This window comes from Benincasa hispida, chromosome 11 (genome assembly GCF_009727055.1).
Source record: "Benincasa hispida cultivar B227 chromosome 11, ASM972705v1, whole genome shotgun sequence".
Taxonomy (NCBI): Eukaryota; Viridiplantae; Streptophyta; class Magnoliopsida; order Cucurbitales; family Cucurbitaceae; genus Benincasa; species Benincasa hispida.
The window spans coordinates 40,905,580-40,919,359 of NC_052359.1; the positions used below are offsets into that span (position 1 = coordinate 40,905,580).

At 33.8% G+C, this 13,780-nt stretch overlaps 2 protein-coding genes across 3 annotated transcripts; both read right to left on the reverse strand.

The window, feature by feature from the left end:
* Positions 1-3,462: 3,462 nt before the first annotated feature.
* On the reverse strand, positions 3,463-8,706 carry LOC120090143. Its single transcript, XM_039047659.1, has 2 exons — positions 8,556-8,706; positions 3,463-3,877 (listed from the first exon to the last, which is right to left on the reverse strand). The coding sequence occupies exons 1-2, from the start codon at positions 8,609-8,611 to the stop codon at positions 3,487-3,489; spliced, it is 447 nt and encodes a 148-aa protein (XP_038903587.1). The 5' UTR covers positions 8,612-8,706; the 3' UTR covers positions 3,463-3,486.
* Positions 8,707-8,860: 154 nt separating this feature from the next.
* Positions 8,861-13,514, reverse strand: LOC120090144 (sm-like protein LSM7). Of its 2 annotated transcripts, none has more exons than XM_039047660.1 (6): positions 13,383-13,514; positions 13,139-13,190; positions 12,968-13,049; positions 12,666-12,737; positions 9,851-9,903; positions 8,861-9,126 (listed from the first exon to the last, which is right to left on the reverse strand). In XM_039047660.1, exons 2-6 carry the CDS (start codon positions 13,139-13,141, stop codon positions 9,037-9,039), a joined length of 300 nt encoding a protein of 99 aa, XP_038903588.1. In that variant the 5' UTR covers positions 13,142-13,190; positions 13,383-13,514; the 3' UTR covers positions 8,861-9,036. The 2 variants fall into 2 exon arrangements, with proteins under 2 accessions (XP_038903588.1, XP_038903589.1); XM_039047661.1 differs by having other exon boundaries at positions 13,326-13,389.
* Between the last annotated feature and the right edge of the window lie 266 nt (positions 13,515-13,780).

A 13,780-nucleotide genomic window follows, 5' to 3' on the forward strand; every position in this document is an offset into this window, starting at 1 on the left:
TAACCTATAAAGACACACTCATAAGCTCTACTAACTAGCTTTCTCCTTTTCGGGTCTGGAATCCTTACAAAGGCTAGACAACCCCATGTTCTAAAATAAGACAAGTTTGATTTCTTATTCTTGAGAATTTCGTAAAGTGAAGTTGTTTTTTTTACTTTGGGATTTTATTTAGGACATAACACACAGTAAAGATGATTTCACCCCACCAATAAGACGCAGCTCCTGAACTAAGTAAAATAGCAACTACTAAATCAACTAAAGTTATATTTTTCCTTTCGGCTTTTCCGTTCATTTCAAGAGAGTAAGGTGCGGTCTTTTCGTGTATTATTCCATGTGAGTTAAAAAACTCATTAAAGTTGTCCGAGTCGTACTCAGTTCGTCTATCACTACGAAGTCTTTTAATCTTTCTATCAAACATATTCTCTACTTCAGAAACAAATAACTTGAAGGCATAAAAAGCATCACTATTGTTTTTCAACAAATATACAAAAGTAAAATTAGAACAGTCATCAAGAAAAGTAACGAAATATATTTTACTGTTCCTATGCCATCAAATTCACATAAATCAAAATGAATCAAATGTAGAGGTTCAGAAATCCTAAGTACAGATTTATGCAGAGTTTTAGTAATTTTGGCCTGACTACAATACTCGCATTTATCAAATTCATTCGTGGATAACTTAGGTATCATTTCAGCCTAATCATGTTACTAATTAGATTCTTATTCACTTTAGAGAGTCTAGCATGCCAAATATTTATAGAATACAACATATACACAGAAGATTTCATTTTATTAAGGTCTAAATTTCATTTGAACATTCCTTCAGTTGCATACCCTTTTCCTACGAATACATTATTTTTGGTAAGGGTATATAAGTCTGCCTCTATGATTTGAGTAAACCCGGCTTTATTAAGGTGATAGCCTGAGACCAAATTCTTTCTTATCTCCGGAGTGTGCAGGATGTCCTTCAACGTAAGGGTCTTTCTGGTGGTAAACTTCAGTTCCACCTCACCGGTCCCAACAACTTTCGTGGAGTGGTGATCCCCAACAAAATATTCTTATCCTTATTTTCAGTATGAGTTTTAAAGAGACTAAGGTCATGAAAAACATGGCGCGTAGCGCCAGTGTCTATCCACCACCCTTCACAAATCACCGATCACATTTACTTATGTGGTCATGACAACTAATGGTTGTTCTGTCAGGTTCACCTGTCCAGCAGGACGATGCCTATTTCTACAATACCTAGCCATGTGTCCAGGTTTATTATAATTAAAGCAAAGGAACTGTACCATTTCTTTTGAAGGGGTTTTCTATCTATTGGTTCTGGTTGCTGGAGCCACGGTTCTGACCTTTCCTCTTTGTCCCCTTTGATTTTTGGTCAAGTTTTATCGCAACAGAGACAGGTCTCCAGGTAGGACGTTCACCTCCTCCCTCTGGTCCTACTTTCGGGCTTCCTCTTCAATCCTTAGCCGGGTGATAAGACTCTCCAAGGAAAAATCCTTGGTCTTATTGATGCGTAGTGAAAGTGATGACATAATGGTATGAAATTTGGTGGTGAATTATGCGTTGCACATGCAAGTTTTCCTAGTAAAACCCAAGTATAAATCCTACTAGGTTGTCTGGTAAGCCCAGGGTCGAACACAGGCACTACTGAGACAATATGCAATGGTAAATTTTGATTCCTTTGCGATTACAAAAACAAATAAGTTGGTCGGTGTATTGTTTTAAGTATAAATCCTATGCGGCGAAATTGAGTAATGAGTTGATGACAATGAAAGTTACAATGAGTATGCGGGGAACGGGTTGAAAAGGGATTTAGCTAACACTTCCTAAGATTGCGTTCAAGTTATGCGATCATGCTACACACACACAACAACATGTCATCTCTCAATGCAAATGTCATAGTTCCTATTTCTAGGACGCATGTGATGTATACGATAGTGTTGATAGGACTTATGTCTAAGCCTCTATTCTTGTTTATGCGATGATGAATGCTACACACATACACAAGGTGACCACATACTATCATGTCCTATTTCTAGGGTGCATGTGATGCATGATAGCAAACAGAACTTATCTCTAGGTTTCTATCTCTTACTTATGCGGTTCTAATCAGACTCTCTTAAGCCTAGATTCTAACCTGACTCTCTCAAGTCTAGGTTCTTTCTTTAGACTACTCTCTCAAGTATCACTAAAGAGTGAAGGACGCATACATAAGACAAGATGATCGCATAAAATGAAGATCTTAGGTCATGTTAGCTAAGTGCTTCTCAACCCATTCGAAAATTTAGCCACTCATGCGAAATGTGAAGAGATTGAACAGATGTGGAGATGCAAATTCCATTTTATGAATAAAGTCAGAATACACAACAACAATGGAAAGTAGAGATAAGAAGCCCGGTAGCAATGTCTTACTTCCTGAGGCTTTTACACTGTCTTTTACTCTACTCTACTTAGAAGAATGTTCTTACTTTCACAAGTGTCGGCCCTCTATTCGTTTGCAGCGCCTCCCAATAGTCTTTCGAGCTACCCAGGAGTGATCTCTCAGCATCGTCTCTCTTCGCTCGCCTCCGCCTTCTAAGTATAAGAACAATTACATAATAATAGCTAACTAATTGTATATTCTATCTTCTATGCATATGGCGAACTATGTCTCACTTGAACGAACTAGAACTATTTCTCAAACTCCTTTAACGATGGTGGTCTTCAGTATTTATAGAACTTCAAGGTGAAAGGTTTTTCTCTCTAATGATTGCAATGATGGGAGGTCATTAAATCTCTGTCTGATGCGCCAATTAATAGTTTCCAAAAAGTTGAATGTACTTGCTACAGTGTGTCATTAACGGCTTGTCAACTAAATTCGGATTCGACCGTCATTAGCTTTCCGTCCCATCACGATTTATTATGCTTTCACCTTGATGCGCCGTCTTTATGCGGCCACCTACTCGAGCAAATTCTCACGAGCGCATACGATCGCATGGCTTTGTGGTCACAGTCTCTTAATGCGCGCGGTCGTCGAATTCCTTGGATCGCAATTTGCTTTGCGCCAACGCATTTCTCCTGCACAAAATAAGTAAATTAGTTGCTTTTATGCGATGGGCGCATGCAATCGCAATATTCTCCGTTTAATGCTTTTGGACACGATTTAGCATATTTTTATCGTCGCATTCCTACATTGCTTTACATTTTTGTGCTGTAATAACATGCATTTCTGCCCGTTATCACTTATGCCGTTCTTAAAAACCTTCCACAGGGGGGGGGGCAGTTTATCAATAATAACACCAACTTGAAATTGTTCGTTTAGAAGCATACCTTCAGTAATTATCTCATGGGTTATCTTCTGCAGTTCATGGGATTGGGCCTCCACAGATTTGTCATTCGTCATCTGGAACTTGAGATAACAGCTAACAACATATTTGTTCGACCCAGCCTCTTCGGTGTTGTACTTCTTTTGTAGGGCGTCCCATACCTCCTTCACTATCTTCATTATGCGGTAATAGTCATAAAATCATCAGTCAAACTATTTAATATAAAGTTCTTACATAAAAAATCTTTCTCCTCCCAGTTAGCAGCTTCTTTTATCTGTTGTTCAGTTGGTTCTTCTAAAGGGATGATCGGCTTATCTCTGGTACATTTGTCGGCAACTTTCTTGACAATAAGAAAGAACAACGTCTTTTGCTTCCACCATTTGAAGTTCACTCCTTCGAACCGGAATGGACGGTTGAGGTTGGATGTCATAATGTCATTGTTGCTAGTGAGGGCCACTAGTGATATGGCAGAGAAGCATCTTAAAATTGTTGTAAACGAGAAGACTCTCAAATGACGAATAGGACAGCCACAAACGGTCAGAAGACGACAGTTGGGCAAAGAACAGAACCTGCAAAACAAAAACTCGTTATAGGCTGAGTCGCGGAGCTCGCTCTCTTTAAGACGTTTCGCGGCTCTTCCCAAAATGTGCAAGTAGGTCAGGAATGTTGCCACGTCGTCCCTAAGATAAAATAGCCAAAAAAAGAAAATCCGTTCGAAAATGCACTGTTACCGACTAGAACACACACCCTTCTGACTGAATGCTTGGAAACCAAAAGCGGGGAAAGAAAAGCAAAGAAGAGTGATGGGAATGGAAGGAAAAAATTGTTGTGTTCTAAACTACTGAAGGACGTGCCTTTTATAGGCCTTCAGAGTTGAACTACCGCAAGAGAGAAGCGCGATTAGCCTCTGAACGTGCATGTGGAAAGTGGGTCGGAAGACCGAGACGTGGCCAACTGATATTTTTTTTTTTAATTTCTAAACCACGTCACACCACGCCTACCCGTACGTCCAATCGGACGGACGACGGTAGCGACGAGCGTGTGGGACGTCCACCGAACCCACTTGGTCTATCTCCTCACTCACTCCAAAACATAGGTACCCCTTGGGGCCCAAACCTATAGCCCAAGGTTGGAGTACAAAAGGGAGACTTCCTTTTTAAAATTATCTAATGTAGGATTCTCCAACCAAAGGTTGATTCCTTCTTATTTAAAAAATAAATAACTTTTCATCCAACAGAATGATATTCATAAATGGTAGAAGACCAAGTGATAGACCGAGTGATGAAATACCATCATTATCTATCACAGATAGACACTAATAATTGTCTATCACTTTATCAGTGTCCATCTGTAATAGACAATGATAACTTTCTATCACTGAGTGATAAACAGTGGAAGACTGCTATCAATGGTCTATCAATAGATTATGATTTTGTTCATAATTTTGTTGTCATCAACTGATACAAGTCTATCATTAATAGAGGTTGATAAAAATCTATCAACATCTATTAGTTTTTTTTTTATATATATATATATAAATAATTTGACATTTTTTCTATATGTGAAAATTAATATACGTAAAAATAAAAATAGCATTTTTTTTATTTGTAACCAAATTAATGCTTAATAGATAATAAATATAATGCAAAAACTGACGACCTTATTTATTTATTATTATTATCTGTTGAGGGTGGACAGACGGGTGGATTGTGACAACAAAGCCAACAGAATCAATTTCTTTCTAATCTGCCGACTTTACCTTTTACTTTTCTTCTCCATCTTTTGGCTGCAAGATTATTGGATTTTGTAACATCACATCAAATAATAATAATAATAATAATTTTAAAAAAAAATTTGAAGGAATTTTAGTAAAACAATTAAATCCTTGATGTTATGGAGTGAAAAAAGTAATCTAGAAATATGCTATTCAAAATGATGCCCTAAACGTGCTTAAAAAAAATAAAATAAAAAGGGAATATACTTATATACGCCTACATAAAAAAGGCTAATTCAGAGTATTACTCAACATTCACACTTCCAAAAGTCAGGCAAGATAATCATAGGATTTTAAACATTATAAGCACGTACTCAAGATTTAAAATGTCGAAATTGTTAAAAATATCACGATGTCAATTTTTTCTAATGTTGATAAAATTATCGATAAAATATCTATGTTGATGAATATTTGAAAATTCATAAAAACAAAAAAAATTATCGAAATCATTTGAATTAATAAATAAATATTTTGTAATTCTTAAATGAGTTAAAATATTTATTATTTATATCAAATTTACATTAGTGACATTTTATTGCTTATTTTTCTAGTTTCATGGATTTTTTTTACGATATATAATGGAAATATCAAAACATCTTCCATGTTGATGTCGAACCTATGAAGAAACTGTCGATAAGTCAATGAAAATTTAGATAGACTAGCAAATATTTGTAGGATAGAATTGTTTCTAAAACCTTTTTGGATCATGCAATCAAAATAGTGAAAATTCTAACAGCATTTTTATGTTTTATGGAAGTTAGAACTTTGAAATTTTAGAAGGCATAATTGCATTAAAAAAAACTTTTATTATATTATTTCATATTATAAACTCGTTTTATTTTGTTAAAAGAAAATATGAATAATATATTATATCGTACATGATATGATAGTGAAAAAATAACTTTTATAACAAAAATATATGTTAATAAGTTAGCTAATAACGATTGGTAATTACAACTATTTTGATAGTTAATAAATATACTACAAACCACATTTAAGAAATTGTTCAAATTGAAATGATGAAAAAATACTTCTAAACTTTATAGTTTGTTTAATTATTACCATTAAACTTCAAAATTTTGGTGAGCCTTTTTTTTTTTTTTTTGTTAAAACAAGATGAAAAGTGACATGACAATTTATGTATAAAATTGAAAGTTATAGGTGTTATATCTTCTAAAATGGAAAAAAAATGATAACGATGAACTTACTATTAAATATAGTTATAAAAAATATCGCATAGGCTTATCAATACCTCTAAATTACCACGTCAATTTTCATCATTTAATTTAATAGAAAAGATACCTTTTTAGTACCATTTTCCAGTTCAAATGCATTTTTAAAACGAGTTTTGAATTTCAAATATAAAAATGAAACTTTTCAATGTCTAAGAACACAATTGAAACAAACTCCAAATTTGTAGATATTTTATATAATTTAATCAGTTTTAGTTCAATTTGTAAATCTACCACCAAACACATTTGACTCTATTTTTTGTTAGATACCTTGTCTAGTTTCTATTAAATAATTTATTTTCAAATCTCTAGTTTTAGCTCACTGAACTCTAAAGAGTCGTTTGGGGTACCAAATATAGTAGTTTGTACAACTATTTATAACCTACAATAAAGTATAGTTTTCAAAACTCTATTTGCTACATTATTTACTATTTGTCACTCATCTTCTAAGATAGTCTACACCCCAAACATTAACTATTATAACTCATAAACTATAATAACCAATTCAATTTCCCACCCCCTAAATCTTCATAGAATTAAGTTATTATAATCCATTTTTGGAAAAAGAAAAACAGTCCGGAAGTTTAGGACTAAAATCTCAAATCTCTCACATAGAGGGAAAATATACCATCTGAAGTATATATAAAGATTAAAAGCCAGTCATTTTCAAAGGATCATACTTACCCTTCTTCAACCTCTATCCATATTTAAGGACGTGTTTGATAGACAATCTAAAAACAGACTTTTGAAAACAAAAGATTAAATGAAAACAAATTATATTTCATATTTTCAGATACGTATTTGATAGCAAATTTAGAAATTAAATTCTAATTTAAACAAATTTTCACACTGTCTAAGCGTTACCCAATAAATATTCGATTAAATATACAGTCTTTTTTCCAAAGGTTGGATATAACTTATTACTATGAACGTTAAAATTTTTGTATAATATATAATACATTATATAATAAAAATTTGTAGTTCAACGAAAATAATTGAGTACATAACATGAAGTACTATATTTGTTTATTGCATTTATATTTTCTAATTAATTAAAATCTGAAAATAGTTTTTGAGAACATAATTCAGATTGCCTACCAAATACATATTTATTGAACTCAATGAATCAGAAAACATAAAATAGAATATAAATTACCTACCAAATAAGCCTTAAGCTTTTTTTTTGACATAGAGACATCCCATGATTTTTAGTGAAAAATTTGCTCTACGAATAGAATTTTATCCAATCTTAATGGGCACATTCAAATATTAAATGATGGGTATGTAATAAAATGATAACTCTCTCATTTAAAACATTACTGTTGGAAACAAAAAAAAAGTTATGGTTCTTCATTACCCCTGGCAGTCCTTGAAAGCAACCATTTACTTTCGAGGGCTTGGAGGAGCCATGAAAACAATGAGAGAGAGAGAGTCATATCAATCCCAATCTTGATACAGATTCTAATCCCAAAGAAGTCTCATACTTTCCTGTTTGTTACTGTCATAAAAAGGCATTCTCATGCAAGGCACCGCATCTTACTAATGATTCCACAGAAAGCAAGTGAAATGAAAATAATAATAATAATAATTAAAAAAAAAAGGAAAGATGCTATTTTGATCCTTAAACTTGTGTTGGTAACATTTTAGTCTCAATTTCTTAAAAGCTCATTTTAATCCCATAGCTTACGAATAATAATTATATTTACCCCTTTAAATTTTATAATGTCTATTTAGTCCCTTGAAAGTAAACCAGTTTGGTCATCATCATATTGCTTTTTAATTAAAAATATATATATATATATGCTTAACCAACACTCGATCTTAACCAGTGTGGTTTGAATACATGCCCATGATTAACAAAGTATGCCAAATAATTAATTGAAATCATAACTAATACAAGGACCAAACTAATTAATTTTGAAAATTTGGTACCAAATGTTTCTTTTTCCCAGATTTTAAACCAAAAAGAAAACTTGGGTTTTGGGGAATGAGAAAACTGCTTTACGCAAATGATATGTTCAGTCACATAGTTATCTTTCCAACACTCATCCAGTGGCACCTACCTACTTTAATGCTTAGAAGTCAGTGAGCTAAAAGGTCATGGAAAACAGTGCAGTGCAAAAAGTTTGCATCCAAAATTGCAAATTGCCTGTAAGTTTCCCTCTTTTGCAAGCAATAGAAAAAGTAAAAACAAGTTTAGAATTAGAACTAACTAAAATTGAAGCGACTAAAAAAGCTTACCAGCACAAGTTGGAGCCGAGTCCACATAGTTCATAGTTGGCTCGGCTTGGCATCATAAAGTCTCAGTCTCACATGTGCCGAAAGAGAACAAGTTGGGCTATCAACAAAAGAAATCCTTTGTCGGCCAAAGGAGCAGGGTCCCATCTCACTTTCTACACCATCAGTTGTTTGTCAGTATCAGGCAACAGCTGATTGGGCAATGCCCATCAAAGCGTTCTGTACTCTTTTAGACTTAGGAAGGCATCCAAAGTGCAAGGAACCCAAAAACAGTAAAACTCCGAGAAAGCGGTAAGATAGACTCGAAGTTAAACAAAATTTCACCATTTTACTTCACATGGATAAGTGTTCCATGTATCTAGACAGAAGGGTTGAAACTCAATGGTTCGATGGAGAGCGAAAGAGAGGAATCACAAAGTAAATAGCGAAATTTGATATATTCAGATACAGAACAGGGAAATTAGAGTTTAACACAAAGTTACGTCTATGCACCGTCTGGTTGGATGAAGGGGTTAGCAATCTCGTCTGTACCATCAACTGGCGACACAAGCATTACAGCAGTCCCCCTGCAGACCTGTAGTGAATAGTGTATGCAAATTAATCACACAGGCTCTAGCCAATGCTCAAGAAAAGAATCTATATGAACAAAGAAGCACGCCTTAAAGAACACTTATTTTCTTCTGCACATGCACGCTTTAGAAGAGCCAATAACTTTCACTTTTTCCTAGTGATAGAATAATTTAAAATTTTCAACCAATTTTAGTAATAAATAGTTAACCATGCCCTAACCCCTAAGATTACAACAACAACAATAATAAAAGACAGTAAGAGAATGTGTGAAGCACGCAAGAAATTTTGAATGAATGAGCAGTAGCATAGAAAGGTTTCAAGTCAGTTTAAAACGGTGCAAGCGGATAGCAGAGAAGAACGATTGCTCTTGCACAGTTCACAAGTATATACAAATTATTCATATGATAGAACATGATCCGGCCAGAACACGCAGGCCTTTGTCCAGTCCTTAAAGGAGAAGTTTTCAGTCAGAATATTTTATGATGGCTACTTCTTTTCTATAAAAATAATCAAAAACTCTGAATTTCAAGTTAACTAAGACCATCTAATCTGTTTAGCGCACAGATAATTCATAATTGCAATTGTCAAAATAAAGTCCAAAGCTGCAAAAGCTTAAACAATAATATTCTTCAGAAAAATTGACAAAATTGTTCATGGTATCCAAGGCTTTAATCATAGTTGCTTTATTTTAAACGATGATGAAAATACGTAGATAGTAAGAATCATACAATTAGGCCAAGAGGCCTGGTTTGATCAGTTGTCTTCAATGGGTCATCAGGATCTGCAGGGGAAAAAAAAACTAATCAATATATAAAAAAATTTCTCTGGTGCCATCAAAGGAACATGTATAAGGACAACTTTTATCATAGCACAGCAGGAACAGGTGTAAGGACAACTTTTAACTTATTACTCATCCTAAAAGGTTCCTAATAAACAGCAGGAACAGGTGTAAGGTTCCTAATAAACAGCACTGAAAGGCCATTATTACCGCAGAAGAGATAAACATGACTAACTAAGTCGATCAAAGAGAATCTTGGGATTAAGAAAATGGGGCATAGGACAAAAATAAAAACAATATAAATACATAATCACCAAGCTAAAGCAGCTCATTTGGAAAATAAAGAATCTTGCCCTTGGGAAAGAGCCTTTTTGTTACTGTGCAATATGAACTAAGTTAAAATATCATTTTTGGCCCCATGTATTCCAAGTCTCATTCTATTTTAGACCATGTAATTCAAATGCTAAATTTATTTCTTGTACTTCCAATAAATCTTAAAATTAGTCCCTATCATAGCTTATTGTTAACCTTTTCAATAAGAAAAGAATGGTCTCTATTAATCTTCCGACCTTCCTTCCAAAACTTTTAGAAACATATTCACATTGTATCTCTTTCTTAAATGAAAATTAATATCACTATTTTACCAAGTTTGATAAAAATTTTACTTCAAATTAATAGTAGAGACTAAATTTATAATTTTTTGAAAGTAGTCAAGTACAAGGACTATATTGGAATATTTGAAAGTACAATACAAGGATTAAAATGGAATGAAACCTAAAGTATAGGGACCAAAATGATATTTTAACTATGAACTATGGTGCAAATAAAAAATGTTGCACAAGAGTCATGCCTATATTTGATTTCCATGCTTGTGTTTCCTAATCTAATTTGTAAGTTCATACTTGGTGAATGAGACAGCGAAAGTAGATGCAAACCCCGATGAAAGTCCATGAACTCATTAACCAGCTTGTAAATGAAGTTTATACTAACATTATAAGGAAATTTTGAGGGTTTTTATTTTTTATTTTTTATTTAAATGAGAAATAGAAGATATTAGTCAAGCAGCAAAAGCCTCAACAAAACAACCTAAGGGACAAGGGGATAAGGCATCCTCTTCCTCAAGGAAGGGTTACAAAACGACCTTCCAATCTAAGTTAATGGTGTCTAAAGTGAAGTCACAAAACAGGAAATTTTGAGGATTAATGGGACTTCCCGCTCGGTCTGTCCTTGTAGGTATGAGCTACTGGAGTTTTCTAGGCTCCAGCTCCCAATGGTGATTCCATAACATATCATCAGGCCTTGTTCCAATATTCTTTGTGAGCATACGTTCAAATAGGGTGCTGTGGTTCAAACCCATCAAAGCTTTGTCGTGGGAATTTTGGAAGGAGACACAAAAAGATTAGGAAGACGAGGTTTGGAGATTGGATAAGTTCTGAGAGCAATCCAGATTTGGCCTCTAATTTGTACACTTTTCCTGATAGGCCTTCAATAGTCTCGGCGTATCAGTGTGTAAAGGGAGAGGAGATGTGAGGGAATAATGTTGGTTGGTGTGTGTTACTTGGGGGTGAGAGACGTGGGTGAGGTAGTTAGCCATATCTGTGGAATGTTAGTTTACATAAGCTAAGTAGTTGTCGTAAATTTTGGTAGGAAATGCTAGATGGGAGGCTCTTGAAACTTCCCTTGATATGTGTCCCCATTGATGATAAATAATCTAGAGGTCTACCACTGCTTTTTTTTTTTTTTTTTCCTTTCTTTTTTTTCCCCCTTTTTTTCTTTTTTAGGGGAAAAAACAGTAATAGCTCTTTCTGATTATAGTCAATTGAAGTGCCTTATAGCAACCTTATTGACCTATTGGAAGATGTGATTGCTTATCTTCCTCTTTTGTTCATGCCTTCTGATAACGTAATATTATATTTATTGCACACATGTGCATGTTCAATCAGAATTCCATTTATCCCTATAAATTGATTAATCATCCAGTTACAAGTAACAATTGAAAGAAAAAAAAAATGATCATTTTCATAAATTATGAAAGACTTTTTATTTTTAAAAAAAGGTATATTATGAAACAAATTTATACATAGATTTGCACATATTTGTAACTTTTATTCAAGCAAAATCTTGCAATAGTATATGGGCATACAAACAAAATCCAAAATGATGTTATCCAAAGGTTTGCAAGATAATAATGCAAATCGTGCAAGCTAATTTATGCAACAGCCTAATATAAATTTAAAGTATATCCAAGATTCCAAAATATATATATAAATAAATTATTCATATAGTTCATCATACCAATAGCCTATCTGTTTTTCTATAGAAAGAAAGAGGGAAAAGACACATCCATTGAAAATATACTTAAAGAAAACATGCAAAACAAAAACAATGTTTCATATGAAAGGTTATTTACTACACCGCCACATCTTAATCCATTAAATCAGCAGAATAGAAACCTTTATCTATTCTAATAACAAAACTATATTTTCTTTTTCTTTGAGTACAATAGAAAACTATTCATCTGCTTATGTTACTTATAAATTAAGTTCTTAATTTGTGTCTCTTCATCAGATATCAAATGATTCTCACACTCTCTCTCGAATTATATCCCCAACATTTAAAATAGCCTTCAGATAAAAGAAGGTGATGACAAATAAGAACAACGTTAAGAATGATACTAATCAATTCTCAGCGAGCTCTTTCAGTCTACATGCCTACAAAATTCCACAAACCTCATCTATTCTACCAGTATCCAGTTAATTGGTTACCTCTTAGAAACTCTATAGCTTCATCCAGCACAAGGTTTAGCAATTGATCATATCCTTTGAGCGTTCCAGTAACTGTCAATGGAAAATAAGGTTCACAAAGCCTTTTCACGCATTTAAAAAACATAAACAAAGCGCCAATAGAAAAAAGGAAAAAAAAAAAAAAAATCAACATCGACATTTGATTATGTGCCTTGATCCTCTCGAACGCAACACACGAACACTTGAATAAAAAGCTTACTAGTCGGAGAGTAACGAATCGTAAACAATTGTCCAGTAATACTTGCATAATTAGTAGGAACAACCTTGTCTGCCGCCGGTAAGCTTCACTTGGACGCCTTTGTCTACAAACTTAGCCAAATCCAGAACAGTTTCTTTTCTTCCAGACTGATAAAACAAACGATACCAATACCACATTATACTTCGTAATCAGCAACAATCAATATTCTAATTGAAGAAATCGTTCAAGAATTTACCATCACGCAATCGTTTTCTCAGCTCCTGTGCAAAATTAAACGCACCAGAAACCTGAAATATCCGAGAAATAAAACAAATTACTACGAGCGAAATAGAAAAATCCATCTGCTGGTCGATGAAAATAAACAGGGGGAAGTTAGGGCATTATATGCATCTGGAAATCAATACTGAAGAACTAGAAGCTACATTGAGCATGCATAAAACCGAAATTTATGCAAAGAAGGTGAGTGAATTGACGCTTACTTTCAATGGAAGTGGTGAGAAGCGGAAAGAATGTGCCCTAGATTTGCTCGTTGAGAGAAATGGTCGATGGCGGGAAAGGCACACTCCAAACCATAGACAGTTGGACTCCGGCCCAGTTTCCCTTCCGGCCCGATCATATGATTCCAATAAATTGAATTAGAAAATAAGAGGTAAAAGCAATTTTTTTTCTTTTTCTTAAGATTTGGGAAAAAAATCAATTTTGTCCCTAGATTGGTTGGGTTGTATCATTTTAGATTCTAAAGTTAAACGAGAATCACAATTTTTATCCTTCATTCAACTTTGGTTAATTCTATTACTAGTTTTAAAAATTAAAAATTAAAAATCTTCATAAACTCATTCATTTCAGTAAATATAGTTTTGCACAAAAATTACTTTGG